This window comes from Pristiophorus japonicus, chromosome 6, assembly GCF_044704955.1.
Source record: "Pristiophorus japonicus isolate sPriJap1 chromosome 6, sPriJap1.hap1, whole genome shotgun sequence".
NCBI lineage: Eukaryota > Metazoa > Chordata > Chondrichthyes > Pristiophoridae > Pristiophorus > Pristiophorus japonicus.
The window spans coordinates 69,749,041-69,767,226 of NC_091982.1; the positions used below are offsets into that span (position 1 = coordinate 69,749,041).

Consider the following 18,186-nt stretch of genomic DNA (forward strand, 5'->3'; position numbering starts at 1 on the left):
TTAAGGTGGAGATAGACAGATTTTTGAACGATAAGGGAGTCGAGGGTTATGGGGAGCGGGCATGGAGGTGGAACTGAGTCCATCAGATCAGATCAGCCATGATCTTATTGAATAGTGGAGCAGGCTCGATGGGCCGAATGGCCTACTCCTGTTCCTATTTCTTATGTTCTTACGTTTTCTGATTGGCTGTGGGGAGGCGGGGCGGCTGGAGGATGGACCAATGGCGGGTGTGTGGGGGCGGGGCGCTTTTAGATGGGAGGTCATGTGATGAACCTGCTGGAATATCCCCGCTTGGCGAGTCTGTCCAGTTAGTCAGAGTATCCCGGGAGACCTCACCCCCACTGCCTATCCCTGTCCCCACTGACTAGCCCGGCCCCGCCCCCGTTATCTGTCCCCGCCCTCTAGCCCCGCTCTTCCCCGCCCCTAGCCCCACCCCCGCCATCTGTCCCCACCTCTAGCCTTGCCCCCACTGTCTATCCCTGCCCCGCCCCGGCCTGTCCCTGCCCCTAGCCCCACCCCGTTGTCTAGCCCTACTTCCTGCCCCACCCACACCATCTGCCCCCGCCCCCGCTGTCGGTCCCCGCCCCTCGCTCTCTAGCCCCGCCCCCGTTACACAGTAAGGTTCCGGGAAATGCCAGCGATGTGAACGGATAGACTGCTGATTTACTCATGTCCTTGCAGTGAAACAGCAAACTGGCGAGTCTGATCAGTGACTCGGTGAACAACACATCGCAAGGGTCTGCGAGCATTTACACACAGAAAGGATGTTCCAGTTGGGACTGTGGGGTTGCAGGAAATGATGCCGCCATACTTGACCCAATGGGGATGTGAAGGGAGGGTTTCGGGAGGGTGTCCCATTGGCTGGGTCACTGCAAACCGACATGTCTTACCTGCTTTGTGCGGACTCGGGACTCGGGGGATAGGTTGTTGTAGGTATAATGAGCCTGCGTGATCCCACAGAACAAGACAGCCACCACTCCTGCAAAGCAGCAAGGCAATCGGTTTATTAAAGAGGATTCACTCACTTCCTTTTCACAGAAACAACGGTTGCAGAACACCATCTCCAGAACAGGAAGTTCCCCGTGTTATAGAAACATCATTTGATTTATTCAATCACCAAATTCCATAACTAAACGCCCTACAATATTAATACAAACTAGAAATATTATTCACAGAATTACAGCACAGAAACAGACCATTCGGCCCACCATCCCTGCCGGGGTTTATGCTCCACACCAGCCCCCTCCCACCCCTCTCCATTTCACCCCATCACCATATCCTTCTATTCCTTTCTCCCTCATCTGTTTATCCAGCTTCTCCTCAAATACATCCCTGCTACTCGCCTCAACCACTCCCTGTGGGAGCGAGTTCTACATTCTCACCCCTCTCTGGGTAAAGAGGTTTCTCCTGAATTCCCCATGGGATTTATTGGTGAATATCAGATATCGATGGCCCCTATTTCTGGTCTCCCCCAGAAGTGGAAACATCTTCGCTAAGCCTGCTCCATTAAACTCCTTCATAATCTTAAAGGCCTCTATCAGGTCGCCCCTCAGTCTTCTCATTCCTAAAGAAAAGAGGCCCAGCCCGTTCAATCCTTCCCCAATACATATAACCTCGGATATCCTCCCCATAGCCCTGTATCAATCCCAAACTAATCCCACCGCCCCGCTCTCTCCCCATAGCCCTGTATCAATCCCAAACTAATCCCACCGCTCCGCTCTCTCCCCATAGCCCTGTATCAATCCCAAACTAATCCCACCGCTCCGCTCTCTCCCCATAGTCTTGTATCAATCCCAAACTAATCCCACTGCCCCACTCTCTCCCCATAGCCCTGTATCAATCCCAAACTAATCCCACTGCTCCGCTCTCGCCCCATAGTCTTGTATCAATCCCAAACTAATCCCACTGCCCCACTCTCTCCCCATAGCCCTGTATCAATCCCAAACTAATCCCACCATCCCGCTCTCTCCCCATAGTCTTGTATCAATCCCAGACTAATCCCACTGTCCCACTCTCTCCCCATAGCCCTGTATCAATCTCCAGACTAATCCTACTTCCCCGTTCTCTCCCCATAGCCTTGTATCAATCCCAAACTAATCCAACGCCCTGCTCTCTCCCCATAGCCCTGCATCAATCCCAAACTAATAAGAACATAAGAATTAGGAACAGGAGTAGGCCATCTAGCCCCTCGAGCCTGCTCCGCCATTCAACAAGATCATGGCTGATCTGGCTGTGGACTCAGTTCCACTGACCCGCCCGCTCCCCGTAACCCTTAATTCCCTTATCGGTTAAAAATCTATCTATCTGTGATTTGAATACATTCAATGAGCTAGCCTCAACTGCTTCCTTGGGCAGAGAATTCCACAGATTCACAACCCTCTGGGAGAAGAAATTCCTTCTCAACTCGGTTTTAAATTAGTTCCCCGTATTTTGAGGCTGTGCCCCGCTCTCTCCCCATAGCCCTGTATCAATCAAAAACTAATCCCACTGCCCCGCTCTCTCCCCATAGCCCTGTATCAATCAAAAACTAATCCCACTGCCCCGCTCTCTCCCCATAGCACTATCAATCTCCAAACTAATCCCACTGCCCCACTCTCTCCCCATAGCCCTGTATCAATCTCCAAACTAATCCCACTGCCCCGCTCTCCGCATAGCAGTATATCAATCTCCAAACTAATCCCACTGCCCCGCTCTCTCCCCATAGCACTGTATCTTCCTCTGCTTCAAACAATGATCTGATTTTCCCTTGAGATGCGATGGTCTCTGCCTCAACCACTAACTGTGACCAAAAATTCCAAGCTGCACTAACTGTTTGTAAACAATTTCTCAATCTTTCTCCTTCCTCAGTGATAACTTTGAATAAATGGCTTTGAATAAAAGCCCCAACAACAGGAAATAGTCTTTCCATATACACTACCAAAACTCATCATCATTTTCATAAACCTGCAATAAATCTCCTCTAGGGAACGGTGTCAGTCTCAGGTCTCTCTCATTACTGGAGCTTCCCATCCCTGGCATCTTCCTGGTGGGCGGAGCTCGAACTGTGGTCTGACCAACGTTTCTGACCAATTGACCCCACAGCTTTGCTCCTGAACTTTTGCTCCGATTTGTCCAATGACCTTCCAATTGAACTCACACATTCGGGGAGTGATGGGTTTGAACAGATGCCCCGGTTCATCCACACATTCCCACCACCGTTTGCTAAAACCTCTTCATCTTTGGATAGCAATGCAGGGCCACAGAGCCCCCTCCACCACAGGAATCTGCTGCCCAGCCTGCCAACACACCGCCCCCCCCTCCCCCCACCGGAGAATCTCCCCCCCACCCTGGAAATCTGCCGCCCAGACCCACCACCACGCCCCCACCCAGGAATCACCCCCAACACCCAGAAATCTTCCCCCTCAGGACTGCCCCCCAGCCAGGAACTTACAGCAAGTGATCAGGAAGGCAAATGGAATGTTGGCCTTTATTGCAAGGGGGATAGAGTATAAAAGCAGAGAAGTCCTGCTACTACTGTACAGGGTATTGGTGAGTCCACACCTGGAGTACTGCGTATAATTTTGGTCTCCTTATTTAATGAAGGATATACTTGCATTGGAGGCTGTTTAAGGAAGGTTCACGAGGTTGATTCCTGAGATGAAGGGGTTGTCTTATGAAGAAAGGTTGAGCAGGTTGGGCCTATACTCATTGGAGTTTAGAAGAATGAGAGGTGATCTTATTGAAACGTATAACATTATGAGGGGGCTTGACAGGGTAGATGCAGAGAGGATGTTTCCCCTTGTGGGGGAATCTAGAACTAGGGGGCATAGTTTCAGAATAAGGGGTCGCCCATTTAAAACGGAAATGAGGAGGAATTTCTTTTCTCAGAGGATGGTGAATCTGTGGAATTCTCTGCCTCAGAGAACTGTGGAGGCTGAGTCATTGATCCCCCCCAGCCCCGGGAATCTCTCCCAAGAAACTCTCCCCCCGGGAATCTCTGTAACTTGCTGTACATTTCTGTAACTTGGGCTGAAATTCGGCAAAGCTCGATCATGTGAGGAAACGGTTTCTGCTGAAGTTCTGCCAAAGTTATGGCAGAGGATTAGCAGGAAAAATTTACCTCCAATAGCTGACTTTCCAAGTCAGATGATAATTAACCACCTAAACCTGCTCCCGGTGCTTACAAATGTCTCCATAACTTCCCTAGAAATCCAATATTATTTCCTATATATTTGTAATACTAACAAATTGCAAATTTTCAAAGTGTAAATGGGCTCTTAAAATCGAGGTGATCTTACCCTGTCAACACACAGTGAAATCGTGCAGTATATCTGTATCTGACAATATACTTTGAGAGAGTGACCCCTGTACGATAGAGTTTAAGAGTGACCCCTGTACGATAGTTCTGAGAGTGACCCCTGTTCAATAGTTCTGATCTTATCTGCCACCAAGCTCATGGTCTACAGGGCTGTAGTAATACCCGCCCTCCTGTATGGCTCAGAGACATGGACCATGTACAGTAGACACCTCAAGTCCCTGGAGAAATACCACCAACGATGCCTCCGCAAGAACCTACAAATCCCCTGGGAGGACAGACGCACCAACATTAGTGTCCTCGACCAGGCCAACATCCCCAGCATTGAAGCACTGACCACACTTGATCAGCTCCGCTGGGCAAGCCACATTGTCCGCATGCCAGACACAAGACTCCCAAAGCATCCTCACCGACACCTGAGAGTCCCTGGCCAAAGACGGTTCTAAGTGGAGGAAGAGCATCCGGGAGGGCGCTGAGCACCTCGAGTCTTGTCGCCGAGAGCATACAGAAACCAAGTGCAGGCAGCGGAAGGAGCGTGCGGTAAAACCAGTCCCACCCACCCTTTCCCTCAACAACTGTCTGTCCCACCTGTGGCAAGGACTGTGGCTCTGGTATTGGACTGTTCAGCCACCGAAGGACTCATGTTAAGAGTCGATTCCTGGGGACTGCTTATGATGATGAGTTCTGAGAGTGACCCTGTACGATAGCTCAGAGCGTGACCCCTGTACGATATTCAGTGACCCCTATACGATAATTCAGTGACCCCTGTGCGATAACTCAGTGACCCCTGTATGATAGTTCAGTGACCCCTGTACGATAGCTCAGTGACCCCGGTACGATAGTTCAGTGACCCTTGTACGATAGATAGTTCAGTGACCCCTGTACGATAACTCAGTGACCCCTGTGCGATAACTCAGTGACCCCTGTATGATAGTTCAGTGACCCCTGTACGAAAGCTCAGTGACCCCGGTATGATAGTTCAGTGATGCCTGGATGAGAGTTCAGTGACTCCTGTACGATAGATAGTTCAGTGACCCCTGTACGATAACTCAGTGACCCCTGTGTTGTGTATCTGTAAAGCATGCACTCCCATGTTAAACATAGACATAGAATCATAGAAAATAGGTGCAGGAGTAGGCCATTCGGCCCTTCGAGCCTGCACCACCATTCAATGAGTTCATGGCTGAACATGCAACTTCAGTACCCCATTCCTGATTTCTCGCCATACCCCTTGATCCCCCTAGTAGTAAGGACTACATCTAACTCCTTTTAGTGAATTGGCCTCAACAACTTTCTGTGGTAGAGAATTCCACAGGTTCACCACTCTCTGGGTGAAGAAGTTTCTCCTCATCTCGGTCCTAAATGGGTTGCCCCTTATCCTTAAGACTGTGACCCCTGGTTCTGGACTTCCCCAACATTGGGAACATTCTTCCTACATCTAACCTGTCTAAACCCATCAGAATTTTAAATGTTTCTATGAGATCCCCTCTCATTCTTCTGAACTCCAGTGAATACAAGCCCAGTTGATCCAGTCTTTCTTGATATGTCAGTCCCGCCATCCCGGGAATCAGTCTGGTGAACCTTCGCTGCAATCCCTCAATAGCAAGAATGTCCTTCCTCAAGTTAGGAGACCAAAACTGTACACAATATTCCAGGTGTGGCCTCACCAAGGCCCTGTACAACTGTAGTAACACCTCCCTGTCCCTGTACTCAAATCCCCTCGCTATGAATGCCAACATGCCATTTGCTTTCTTAACTGCCTGCTGTACCTGCATGCCAACCTTCAATGACTGATGTACCATGACACCCAGGTCTCGTTGCACCTCCCCTTTTCCTAATCTGTTACCATTCAGATAATAGTCTGTCTGTTTTTACGACCAAAGTGGATAACCTCACATTTATCCACATTATACTTCATCTGCCATGCATTTGCCCACTCACCTAACCTATCCAAATCACTCTGCAGCCTCATCGCATCCTCCTCGCAGCTCACACCGCCACCCAACTTAGTGTCAACCGCAAATTTGGAGATACTACATTTAATCCCCTCGTCTAAATCATTAATGTACAATGTAAACAGCTGGGGCCCCAGCACAGAACCTTGCGGTACCCCACTAGTCACTGCCTGCCACTGTTCCGCCACCAGGGAGCGCATCCCCTGAAGTCCCAAGGGATCTCAGCATCCCTTGGGGGCACTGAATATAAGCCAGCCCCTAAGGCCTGTTCCTCACTCTGTCTTAATAAAGTCTGAGGTCATTGTTACTTTAACCTCCCTGTGTGCAGTCTCATCTGTGTTAGGAACACAATAACTGGCAATGAGTACACGAATCCAACGCAAAGATGCAGCAAACTGTGGGCATCCTGGAGAAGTTCTCGGAGGGTGAGGACTAGGAAGCCCAGTATTTTGTAGCCAATGAGCTGGACGGAGAAGGAAGCGCTGCAAAAAGGAGAGCGGTCCTCCTCACGATCTATGGGGCACCGGCCTCCAGCCTCATGAAGAATCTTCTGGCTCCGGTGAAACCCACAGATAAGTCGTATGAGGAGCTGTGTGCACTGGTTCGGGAGCATCTTAACCCGAGGGAGAGCGTGTTGATGGCGAGGTATCGGTTCTAACATGTGCCAGCGATCTGAAGGTCAGGAAGTGGCGAGCTACATCACCGAGCTAAGGCGACTTGCAGGACAATGTGAGTTTGATGGCTACCTGGACTAGATGCTCAGAGACGTTTTTGTACTGGGCATTGGCCACAAGACCATCCTAAGAAAACATTTGACTGTAGAGACACCGACCCTCAGTAGGCCATTGCGATAGCATAGGCGTTTATGTCCACCAGTGATAACACCAAACAAATCTCTCAGCGCACAAGTGTTAGCAATGTTCATAAATTAACTGGAACTGTGTTTGCGAGCAGAAATGTACAGGGCAGAAACCACGAGTGTGCAACTGCCAGCAGGCCTCAGGTGACCCAACAAAGGATGAATGCAAGGCAATTCACACCTTGTTGGCGTTGTGGAGGCTTCCATTCAGCCTATTCATGCCGCTTCAAAGGGTATGTTTGCAAGAGCTGTGAACAATGGGGCACCTCCAACTAGCTTGCAGCTCGCAAAACCTGCTAACCACCACGTGGCAGAGGAAGATCAGTCCATGGTGGATCAAAGCAATTTCAAACCTCAGAGAGAGGAGGCAGATGCTGAAGTACACTGGGTGCACACATTTTTGACGAAATGTCCTATAATGCTAAATGTAAAATTGAATGGCTTTTCCGTAGCCATGGAATTGGACACTGGCGCTAGCCAATCCATCATGAGTACTCAGACCAGCCCTGAGCCCCATCCACACGAAACTGAGAACGTACACCAAAGAGCTTATCACTGAACTGGGCAGCGCCATGGTCAAGGTCACCTAGGAGGGAATGGTGCATGAACTGCCACTCTGGATTGTCCTGGGCAATGGCCCCACACTGCTTGGAAGGAGCTGGCTGGGCAAAATCCGCTGGAACTGGGATGACATCCGAGTGCTATCACATGTCGATAAGGCCTCATGTACCCAGGTTCTGAACAAATTTCCTTCCCTTTTTGAGCCAGGCATTGGAAACTTTTCCGGGGCGAAGGTGCGGATCCACTTGGTCCCAGAGGCACGACCCATTCACCACAAGGCGCGAGCGGTAACTCACATGATGAGGGAGAGAGTGGAAATTGAGCTGGACAGGCTGCAATGCGAGGGCATCATCTCCCCAGTGGAATTCAGCGAGTGGGCCTGCCCGATTGTTCCAGTACTCAAAAGTGATGGCACGGCCAGGATTTGCGGCCATTATAAAGTAACTATTAATCGTTTCTCGCTACAGGACCAATACCCGCTACCTAAGACAGACGACCTATTTGCAACACTGGCAGGAGGCAAGACGTTCACCAAGCTCAACCTGACTTCGGCCTACATGACGCAGGAGCTGGAGGAGTCTTCGAAGGGCCTCACCTGCATCAACACGCACAAGGGACTGTTCATCTACAATAGATGCCCGTTTGGAATTCGGTCAGCTGCAGCAATCTTCCAGAGAAACATGGAGAGCCTACTCAAGTCGGTACCACGCATGGTGGTTTTTCAGGACGACATATTAGCCATGGGTCGGGACACCATCGAGCACCTACAAAACCTGGAGGAGGTCCTCCAGCGACTGGATCGCGTAGGGCTGCGGCTGAAGAGGTCGAAATGCATCTTCATGGCAACAGAAGTGGAGTTTTTGGGGAGAAAGATCACGGCGGACGGCATTCGGCCCACAGACGCCAAGACAGAGGCTATCAGGAACCCGCCCAGGCCACAGAACGTCACGGAGCTGCGGTCATTCCTGGGACTCAACTATTTTGGTAACTTCCTACCGGTGTTAAGCATCTTCTTAGAGCCCCTACATGTGTTGTTGCATAAAGGTGAGAACTGGGTATGGGGAATAAAACCAAGTAATTGCTTTTGAGAAAGCCAGAAACGTTTTATTCTCCAACAAGCTGCTTGTATTGTATAACCCGTGTAAAAGACATGTGCTAACATGTGATGCGTCGTCATACGGAGTCGGGTGTGTATTACAACAAGCTAATGTTGCGGGGAAGTTGCAACCTGTCGCCTATGCTTCCAGGAGCTTGTCTAAGGCTGAGAGGGCCTACAGTATGATTGAGAAAGAGGCATTAGCGTGTGTGTTCGGGGTAAATTTGAGCTGGAAACCGATCACAACCCCCTCGTATCCCTGTTCGCTGAAAACAAGAGGATAAATACTAATGCCTCAGCCCACATATAAAGGTGGACACTCGTGCTATCAGCGTATAACTATACCATCCGCCACAGGCCAGGCACCGAGAACTGTGCGGATGCTCTCAGTCGGCTACCATTGCCCACCACAGGGGTGGAAATGGCGCAGCCTGCAAATTTGTTGATGTTCATGGAAGCATTTGAAAATGATCAATCACCTGTCACGGCCCGCCAGATTAGGACTTGGATCAGCCAAGATCCTCTGCTGTCCCTAGTTAAAAAACTGTGTACTGCATGGGAGCTGGGCCAGCATCACTGTTGAAATGCAAGAGCTAATCAAGCTGTTCCAGCGGCGAAAGGACGAGCTGTCCATTCAGGCAGACTGCCTGTTGTGGGCTAACCGTGTAGTGCTACCCAAAAAGGACAGGGAGACGTTCATCTCGGATCTCCACAGCACACACCCGAGTATAGTAATGATGAAAGCGATAGCCAGATCCCACGTGTGGTGGCTCGGTATCGACTCTGACTTAAGAGTCCTGTGTACGGCAATGCAGCATATGTGCTCAGTTGAGCAACGTGCCCAGAGAGGCACCACTAATTTTGTGGTCCTGACCCTCCAGACCATGGTCAAGGACCCATGTCAACTATGCGGGCCCGTTTCTCGGTAAAATGTTCCTGGTGGTGGTGGATGCTTTTTCAAAATGGATTGAATGTGAAATAATGTCGGGAAGCACCGCCACCGCCACCATTGAAAGCCTGAGGGCCATGTTTGCCACCCACGGCCTGCCTGACATACTGGTCAGTGACAATGGGCCATGTTTCACCAGTGCCGAATTTAAAGAATTCATGACCCGCAATGGGATCAAATATGTCACCTCGGCCCCGTTCAAACCAGCCTCCAATGGGCAGGCAGAGCGGGCAGTACAAACAATCAAACAGAGCCTTAAACGAGTCACAGAAGGCTCACTCCAAACCCGCCTGTCCCGAGTACTGCTCAGCTACCACACGAGACCCCACTCGCTCACAGGGGTGCCCCCGGCTGAGCTACTCATCAAAAGGACACTTAAAACCAGACTCTCGCTGGTTCACCCCAACCTGCATGATCAGGTAGAGAGCAGGCGGCAGCAACAAAATGTAAACGATGGTCGCGCCAGTGTGTCACGGGAAATTGATCTGAATGACCCTGTGTATGTGCTAAACTATGGACATGGTCCCAAGTGGATCGCAGGCACGGTGATAGCTAAAGAAGGGAGTAGGGTGTTTGTAGTCAAACTAGACAATGGACAAATTTGCAGAAAGCACCTGGACTAAACGAGGCTGCGGTTCACAGACTGCCCTGAACAACCCACAGCAGACACTACCTTTTTCGAGCCCACAACACACATCCAAAGGATCAACGACACCACGCCGGACCAAGAAATCGAACCCATCACGCCCAACAGCCCAGCAAGGCCAGGCTCACCTAGCAGCCCTGCAGGGCCAACAACATGCCAGCCCAGCGAGGGCACAGCCAACACACTAGAACAGACATTTGTACCGAGGCAGTCCACCAGGGAAAGAAAGGCTCCCGACTGCCTCACCTTGTAAATAGTTTTCACTTTGACTGCGGGGGGAAGTGATGTTGTGTATCTGTAAAGCATGCACTCCCATGTTCCGCCACCAGAGAGCGCATCACCTGAAGTCCCAATGGATCCCAGCGTCCCTTGGGAGCACTGTATATAAGCCGGTCCGTAAGGCATGTTCCTCACTCTGGAGTGTCTTAATAAAGACTGAGATCACTGTTACTTTAATCTCCCAATGTGCAGTCTCATCTGTGTTAGGAACACAATACCTTGTACAATAGTTCAGTGACCCCTGTACGACAGCTCAGTGACCCCTGTACGATAGCTCAGTGACCCCTGTACGATAGCTCAGTGACCCCTGTACGATAGCTCAGTGACCCCTGTACGATAGCTCAGTGATCCTGTACGATAGTTCAGTGAGTCCTGTACGATAGCTAGTTCAGTGACTCCTGTACGATAGCTAGTTCAGTGACCCCTGTACGATAGCTAGTTCAGTGACCCCTGTACGATAGATAGTTCAGTGACCCCTGTACGATAGATAGTTCCGTGACGCCTGTACGATAGTTCAGTGACCCCTGTACGATAGCTCAGTGACCTCTGTACGATAGCTAGTTCAGTGACCCCTGTACAATAGATAGTTCAGTGACCCCTGTACAATAGATAGTTCAGTGACCCCTGTACAATAGATAGTTCAGTGACCCCTGAACGATAGTTCAGTGACCAGTGTACGATAGCTCAGTGACCCCTGTACGATAGTTTAGTGACCCCTGTATGATAGCTCAGTGACCCCTGGACGATAGATAGTTCAGTGACCCCTGTACGATAGTTCAGTGAGGCCTGTACGATAGCTCAGTGACCCCTGTACGATACTTCAGTGACCCCTGTACGATAGATCAGTGACCCGTGTACGATAGTTCAGTCACCCCTGTACAATAGAGTTTAAGAGAGATCCCTGTGCGATCGTTCAGAGAGACTCCTGTATGATAGAGTTTAAGAGAGACCCCTGTACGAAAGTTCAGAATGACCTCTGTGCACCCACCTGTAAAGCCACAGGCTTCAGCCAATAGGAAAGTACTCCAGGACATCAGGAAGAAGAGAGCTGTCTCCAGTAACTGGAAATCCCTCAGTTTGGTGAACTTTGTAACGTGCACACATTGTTAAGGTTTAATAGACAACTGGACATACTCGGAGGGTTCCTGTCAGGACTGTGCGTTCTACAAAATGCACATTAGACTCACCCGGATTTTTTTGAAAATTTATAGTGGACGGAACATTTCAATTTCTGTAAACATGAAATTACATTTCAACCTTTTTCTTTCGAAGCCCGACACCGCAGTGACCAGTGCGGTCCAGGTCCTGCCGCAGTGCCCAGTGCGGTCCGCAGTGACCAGTGTGGTCCGGGTCCCGTTGCAGTGACCAGTGCGGTCCGGATCACACTGCAGTGACCAGTGCGGTCCGGGTCACACCGCAGTGACCAGTGTGGTCTGGGTCCTGTTGCAGTGACCAGTGCGGTCCGGGTCACACCGCAGTGACCAGTGTGGTCCGGGTCACACCGCAGTGACCAATGCGGTCCGGGTCACACCGCAGTGACCAGTGTGGTCTGGGTCCTGTTGCAGTGACCAGTGCAGTCCGGGTCACACCGCAGTGACCAGTGCGGTCCGGGTCACACCGCAGTGACCAGTGCGGTCCGGGTCACACCGCAGTGGCCAGTGCGGTCCGGGTCACACCGCAGTGACCAGTGCGGTCCGGGTCACACCGCAGTGACCAGTGCGGTCCGGGTCACACCGCAGTGACCAGTGCGGTCCGGGTCACACCGCTGTGACCAGTGCGGTCCGGGTCACACCGCAGTGGCCAGTGCGGTCCGGGTCACACCGCAGTGACCAGTGCGGTCCGGGTCACACCGCAGTGACCAGTGCGGTCCGGGTCACACCGCAGTGACCAGTGCGGTCCGGGTCACACCGCAGTGGCCAGTGCGGTCCGGGTCACACCGCAGTGGCCAGTGCGGTCCGGGTCACACCGCAGTGGCCAGTGCGGTCCGGGTCACACCGCAGTGACCAGTGCGGTCCGGGTCACACCGCAGTGGCCAGTGCGGTCCGGGTCACACCGCAGTGACCAGTGCGGTCCGGGTCACACCGCAGTGGCCAGTGCGGTCCGGGTCACACCGCAGTGACCAGTGCGGTCCGGGTCACACCGCAGTGGCCAGTGCGGTCCGGGTCACACCGCAGTGGCCAGTGCGGTCCGGGTCACACCGCAGTGACCAGTGCGGTCCGGGTCACACCGCAGTGACCAGTGCGGTCCGGGTCACACCGCAGTGACCAGTGCGGTCCGGGTCACACCGCAGTGACCAGTGCGGTCCGGGTCACACCGCAGTGACCAGTGCGGTCCGGGTCACACCGCAGTGGCCAGTGCGGTCCGGGTCACACCGCAGTGACCAGTGCGGTCCGGGTCACACCGCAGTGACCAGTGCGGTCCGGGTCACACCGCAGTGACCAGTGCGGTCCGGGTCACACCGCAGTGACCAGTGCACTCCGGATCTCCGTGTCACACCGCAGTGACCAGTGCGGTCCGGGTCACACCGCAGTGGCCAGTGCGGTCCGGGTCACATCGCAGTGGCCAGTGCGGTCCGGGTCACACCGCAGTGACCAGTGCGGTCCGGGTCACACCGCAGTGACCAGTGCGGTCCGGGTCACACCGCAGTGACCAGTGCGGTCCGGGTCACACCGCAGTGACCAGTGCGGTCCGGGTCACACCGCAGTGACCAGTGCGGTCCGGGTCACACCGCAGTGACCAGTGCGGTCCGGGTCACACCGCAGTGACCAGTGCGGACCGGGTCACACCGCAGTGACCAGTGCGGTCCGGGTCACACCGCAGTGACCAGTGCGGTCCGGGTCACACCGCAGTGACCAGTGCGGTCCGGGTCACACCGCAGTGACCAGTGCGGACCGGGTCACACCGCAGTGACCAGTGCGGTCCGGGTCACACCGCAGTGACCAGTGCGGTCCGGGTCACACCGCAGTGACCAGTGCGGTCCGGGTCACACCGCAGTGACCAGTGCGGTCCGTGTCACACCGCAGTGACCAGTGCGGTCCGGGTCACACCGCAGTGACCAGTGCGGTCCGGGTCACACCGCAGTGACCAGTGCACTCCGGATCTCCGGGTCACACCGCAGTGACCAGTGCGGTCCGGGTCACACCGCAGTGGCCAGTGCGGTCCGGGTCACACCGCAGTGGCCAGTGCGGTCCGGGTCACACCGCAGTGACCAGTGCGGTCCGGGTCACACCGCAGTGACCAGTGCGGTCCGGGTCACACCGCTGTGACCAGTGCGGTCCGGGTCACACCGCAGTGACCAGTGCGGTCCGGGTCACACCGCAGTGACCAGTGCGGTCCGGGTCACACCGCAGTGACCAGTGCGGTCCGGGTCACACCGCAGTGACCAGTGCGGTCCGGGTCACACCGCAGTGACCAGTGCGGACCGGGTCACACCGCAGTGACCAGTGCGGTCCGGGTCACACCGCAGTGACCAGTGCGGTCCGGGTCACACCGCAGTGACCAGTGCGGTCCGGGTCACACCGCAGTGACCAGTGCGGACCGGGTCACACCGCAGTGACCAGTGCGGTCCGGGTCACACCGCAGTGACCTGTGCGGACCGGGTCACACCGCAGTGACCGGTGCGGACCGGGTCACACCGCAGTGATCAGTGCACTCCGGATCTCCGGGTCCCGCCGCACCTCACACAAGACTCCTATTCTGACAATGGATAGTCAAGGGACTATGGGGGGAGGGGTGGGCGGTGGAGGGGGGGGGGGGGGTTGGGGGGGAACTTAACACAATAGCAATCAATAAGGAGGTGGTACTCAGTAAGATAATGGGACTAAAGGCAGATAAATTCCCTCGACCGATGCATCCTAGGGTCTTAAGAGAAGTAACAGCAGGAATAGCGGATGCATTGGTTATAATTTACCAAAATTCCCTGGATTCTGCGGAGGTCCCAGCAGATTGGAAAACTGCAAATGTAACGCCCCTATTTAAAAAAGGAGGCAGAGAAAAAGCAGGAAATTATAGACCAGTTAGCCGAACATCTGTGGTTGGGTCCATTATTAAAGAAACAGTAGCAGGACATTTGGAAAAGCAAAATTCAGTCAGGCAGAGTCAGCATGGATTTATGAAGGGGAAGTCTTGTTTGACAAATTTGCTGGAGTTCTTTGAGGATGTAACGAACAGGGTGTATAAAGGGGAACCAGTGGTTGTGGTGTATTTGGACTTCCAGAAGGCATTTGACAAGGTGCCACATAAAAGGTTACTGAACAAGATAAAAGTTCATGGGGTTGGGGGCAATGTATTAGCATGGATAGAGGATTGGCTAACTAACAGGGAACAGAGTGTCAGGATAAAGGGCAACCAGTAACTAGTGGGGTGCCGCAGGGATCAGTGCTGGGTCCCCAACAATTTACAAACTATATTAACCTCTTGGAAGATGGAACTGAGTGTAACGGAGCCAAGTTTGCTGACAATACAAAGATGAGAGGGAAAGCAATGTGTGAGGAGGACACAAAAAATCTGCAAAAGGACATAGACAGGCTAAGCGAGTGGGCAAAAATTTAGCAGATGGAGTATAATGTTGGAAAGTATGAGGTCATGCACTTTGGCAGAAAAAATCAAAGAGCAAGTTATTAAATGGGGAAAGATTGCAAAGTGCCGCAGTACAGCGGGACCTGGAGGTACTTGTGCATGAAACACAAAAGGATAGTATGCAGGTACAGCAAGTGATCAGGAAAGCCAATGGAATCTTGGCCTTTATTGCAAAGGGGATGGAGTATAAAAGCAGGGAAGTCTTACTACAGTTATATAAGGTATTGGTGAGGCCACACCTGGAATACTGCGTGCAGTTTTGGTTTCCATATTTACAAAGGATATACTTGCTTTGGAGGCAGTTCAGAGAAGGTTCACTCGGTTGATTCCAGGGGTGAGGGGATTGACTTATAAGGAAAGGTTGAGTAGGTTGGGCCTCTATTCATTGGAATTCAGAAGAATGAGAGGTAATCTTATCGAAACGTATAAGATTATGAGGGGGCTTGACAAGGTGGATGCAGAGAGGATGTTTCCACTGATGGGGGAGACTAGAACTAGGGGGCATAATCTTAGAATAAGGAGCCACCCATTTAAAGCAGAGATGAGGAGGAATTTCTTCTCTCAGAGGGTTGTAAATCTGTGGAATTCGCTGCCTCAGAGAGTTGTGGAAAGCTGGGACATTGAATAAATTTAAGACAGAAATAGACAGTTTCTTAAACGATAAGGGGTGAAGGGGTTATGGGGAGCGGGCAGGGAAGTGGACCCGAGTCCATGATCAGATCAGCCATGATCGTATTAAATGGCAGAGCAGGCTCGAGGGGCCGTATGGCCTACTCCTGTTCCTATTTCTTATGTTCTTAAGACACAGACTGAGGAAGGAGATATAATCATCGGAACCGGAGTCTCACAAAAAATACCGAGAACCCTCCAGAGAAATTCAGAGGATTCTGATCAATTCTGAGGTTTTAAAACACAACAAATTAAACAGTCATAGAATCATAGAATGGTCACAGCACGGAGGAAGGCCATTCGGCCCGTCGAGCCAGTGCCTACTCTCTGCAAGAGCACTTCAGCTAATCCCACTCCCCCACCCTTTCCCCGTAGCCCTGCGAGTTTTTTTTCTTCAGGTATTTATCCAACTCCCTTTTGAAAGATAAAATTCAATCTTCCCCCACCACCCTCTCAGATGCATTCCAGATCCTAACCACTCGCTGCGTAAAAAGGTTTTTTGTTATATCGCCTTTGGCTCTTTTGCCAATCACCTTAAATCTGTGTCCTCTGGTTCTCGACCCTTCCACCAATGGGAACAGTTTCTCTCTATCTACTCTGTCCAGACCTCTCATGATTTTGAACACCTCTATCAAATCTCCTCTCAACCTTCTCTGCTCCAAGGAGAACAACCCCAGCTTCTCCAGTCTATCCACGTAACTGAAGTCCCTCATCCCTGGAATTATTCTCGTAAATATTTTCTGCACCCTCTCTAAGGCCTTCACATCCTTCCTAAAGTGCGGTGTCCAGAATTGGACATAATACTCCAGTTGAGGCTGAACCAGTGTTTTATACAGGTTCATCATAATTTACTTGCTTCTATACTCTATGCCTCTATTCCTGAAGCCCAGGATCCCGTAAGTCCTATTAACCACCTTCTCAACCTGACCTGCCACCTTCAGCGATTTGTGCCCATATACCCCCCAGGTCTCTGTTCATGCACCCCCTTCAGGATTGTACCATTTAGTTTATATATAGTTTGTGTATTAAGTTCACCTTTTTATCTGCTCAAGTCCTTAAATGAGGCTGCAACCAACCACGTTCTGGCACAGGTGAGAGTGCTACTGACCGTCAGAGGCTTCCCACCCTCGGGTGCTACTGAGCGACAGTATGGCTCCCCACCCTCGGGTGCTACTGACCGACAGTTTGGCTCCCCGGCCCACCCTGGGGTGCCCCAAGAATATATCTTGGTTTGAAGGTTTATTTTCAGCGGGGCCGACACTGGGCGGGAGGTCTGTCCGTTCCCGAGTGAAGCCCAAACCCGGATGAGCAGAGCATCGATTGTCCACAGAGGGACCGTGAGCTTTTCCCCAGAATGTTGGGCGGGCGGAACGAGACTGTGGCAAAAGGATATCAGAGCAGTGACCACGCCTGTGGCCGATCCCAGCGCAAATGATCCGCTGAATATTCCCAGAAATATCCCGAACGACTTGAACATGGCAGCCACATCAAACTTGTGCGCATTGACTCCCTCAGGCTGGTACGCCACGATCGACCTGATGAGACAGGAACCAATTACATGACAGACATCAAAGTGCAACATGAAGTAAGCCCAGCTTACGGCACAGTGCGTGACTCCAACACTACAGCAGCCTTCCACCCTCGCTGTGTCACAACCCCTCCGACAGTGCAGCACTCCCTCAGTACTGCCCTCCAACAGTGAGGCCCTCCCTCAGTACTGCCCCTCTGACAGTGCAGCACTCCCTCAGTACTGCCCCTCCGACAGTGCGGCGCTCCCTCAGTACTGCCCCTCCGAAAGTGCGGCGCTCCCTCACTACTGCCCCTCCGAAAGTGCGGCCCTCCCTCAGTACGGCCCCTCCAAATGTGCGCCGCTCCCTCAGTACTGTCCCTCCGAGAGTGCGGCCCTCCCTCAGTACTGCCCCTCCGACAGTGCAGCGCTCCCTCAGTACTGCTCCTCCGACAGTGCAGCGCTCCCTCAGTACTGCCCCTCTGACAATGCAGCGCTCCCTCAGTACTGCCCCTCCAAATGTGCGGCTCTCCAACAGTGCGGCGCTCCCGCAGTCCTGCCCCTCTCACAGTGAATTACCGGGGCGACGATGGTGCAAACACTCTCCTCCTCACTGATTCGCCACTGTTGTGTCCCTGTGACACAGATCATCGTTCAAACCGATGATCGGCTGCAGCAAGGTGGGACAACGGACAACTTTACTTCTAGGGCTTTTCAGTAAAAGTATTTCTATCTGAACTTCACGCTGCAATGATTGGACAGGCTCACTCACTGATCGAGCATCTCTCGGCCA

At 52.3% G+C, this 18,186-nt stretch overlaps 1 protein-coding gene across 1 annotated transcript in view; it reads right to left on the reverse strand.

The window, feature by feature from the left end:
• slc9a6a (solute carrier family 9 member A6a) overlaps positions 1-18,186 on the reverse strand; it is a 142,365-nt gene that overhangs the window by 40,727 nt on the left and 83,452 nt on the right. Inside the window, exons 7-9 of the mRNA XM_070882067.1 lie at positions 17,280-17,421; positions 11,628-11,733; positions 891-979 (exon numbers count right to left, since the gene is read on the reverse strand). Coding sequence (XP_070738168.1) covers positions 891-979; positions 11,628-11,733; positions 17,280-17,421 — 337 coding nt within the window. The remainder of the gene's footprint in view (positions 1-890; positions 980-11,627; positions 11,734-17,279; positions 17,422-18,186) is intronic.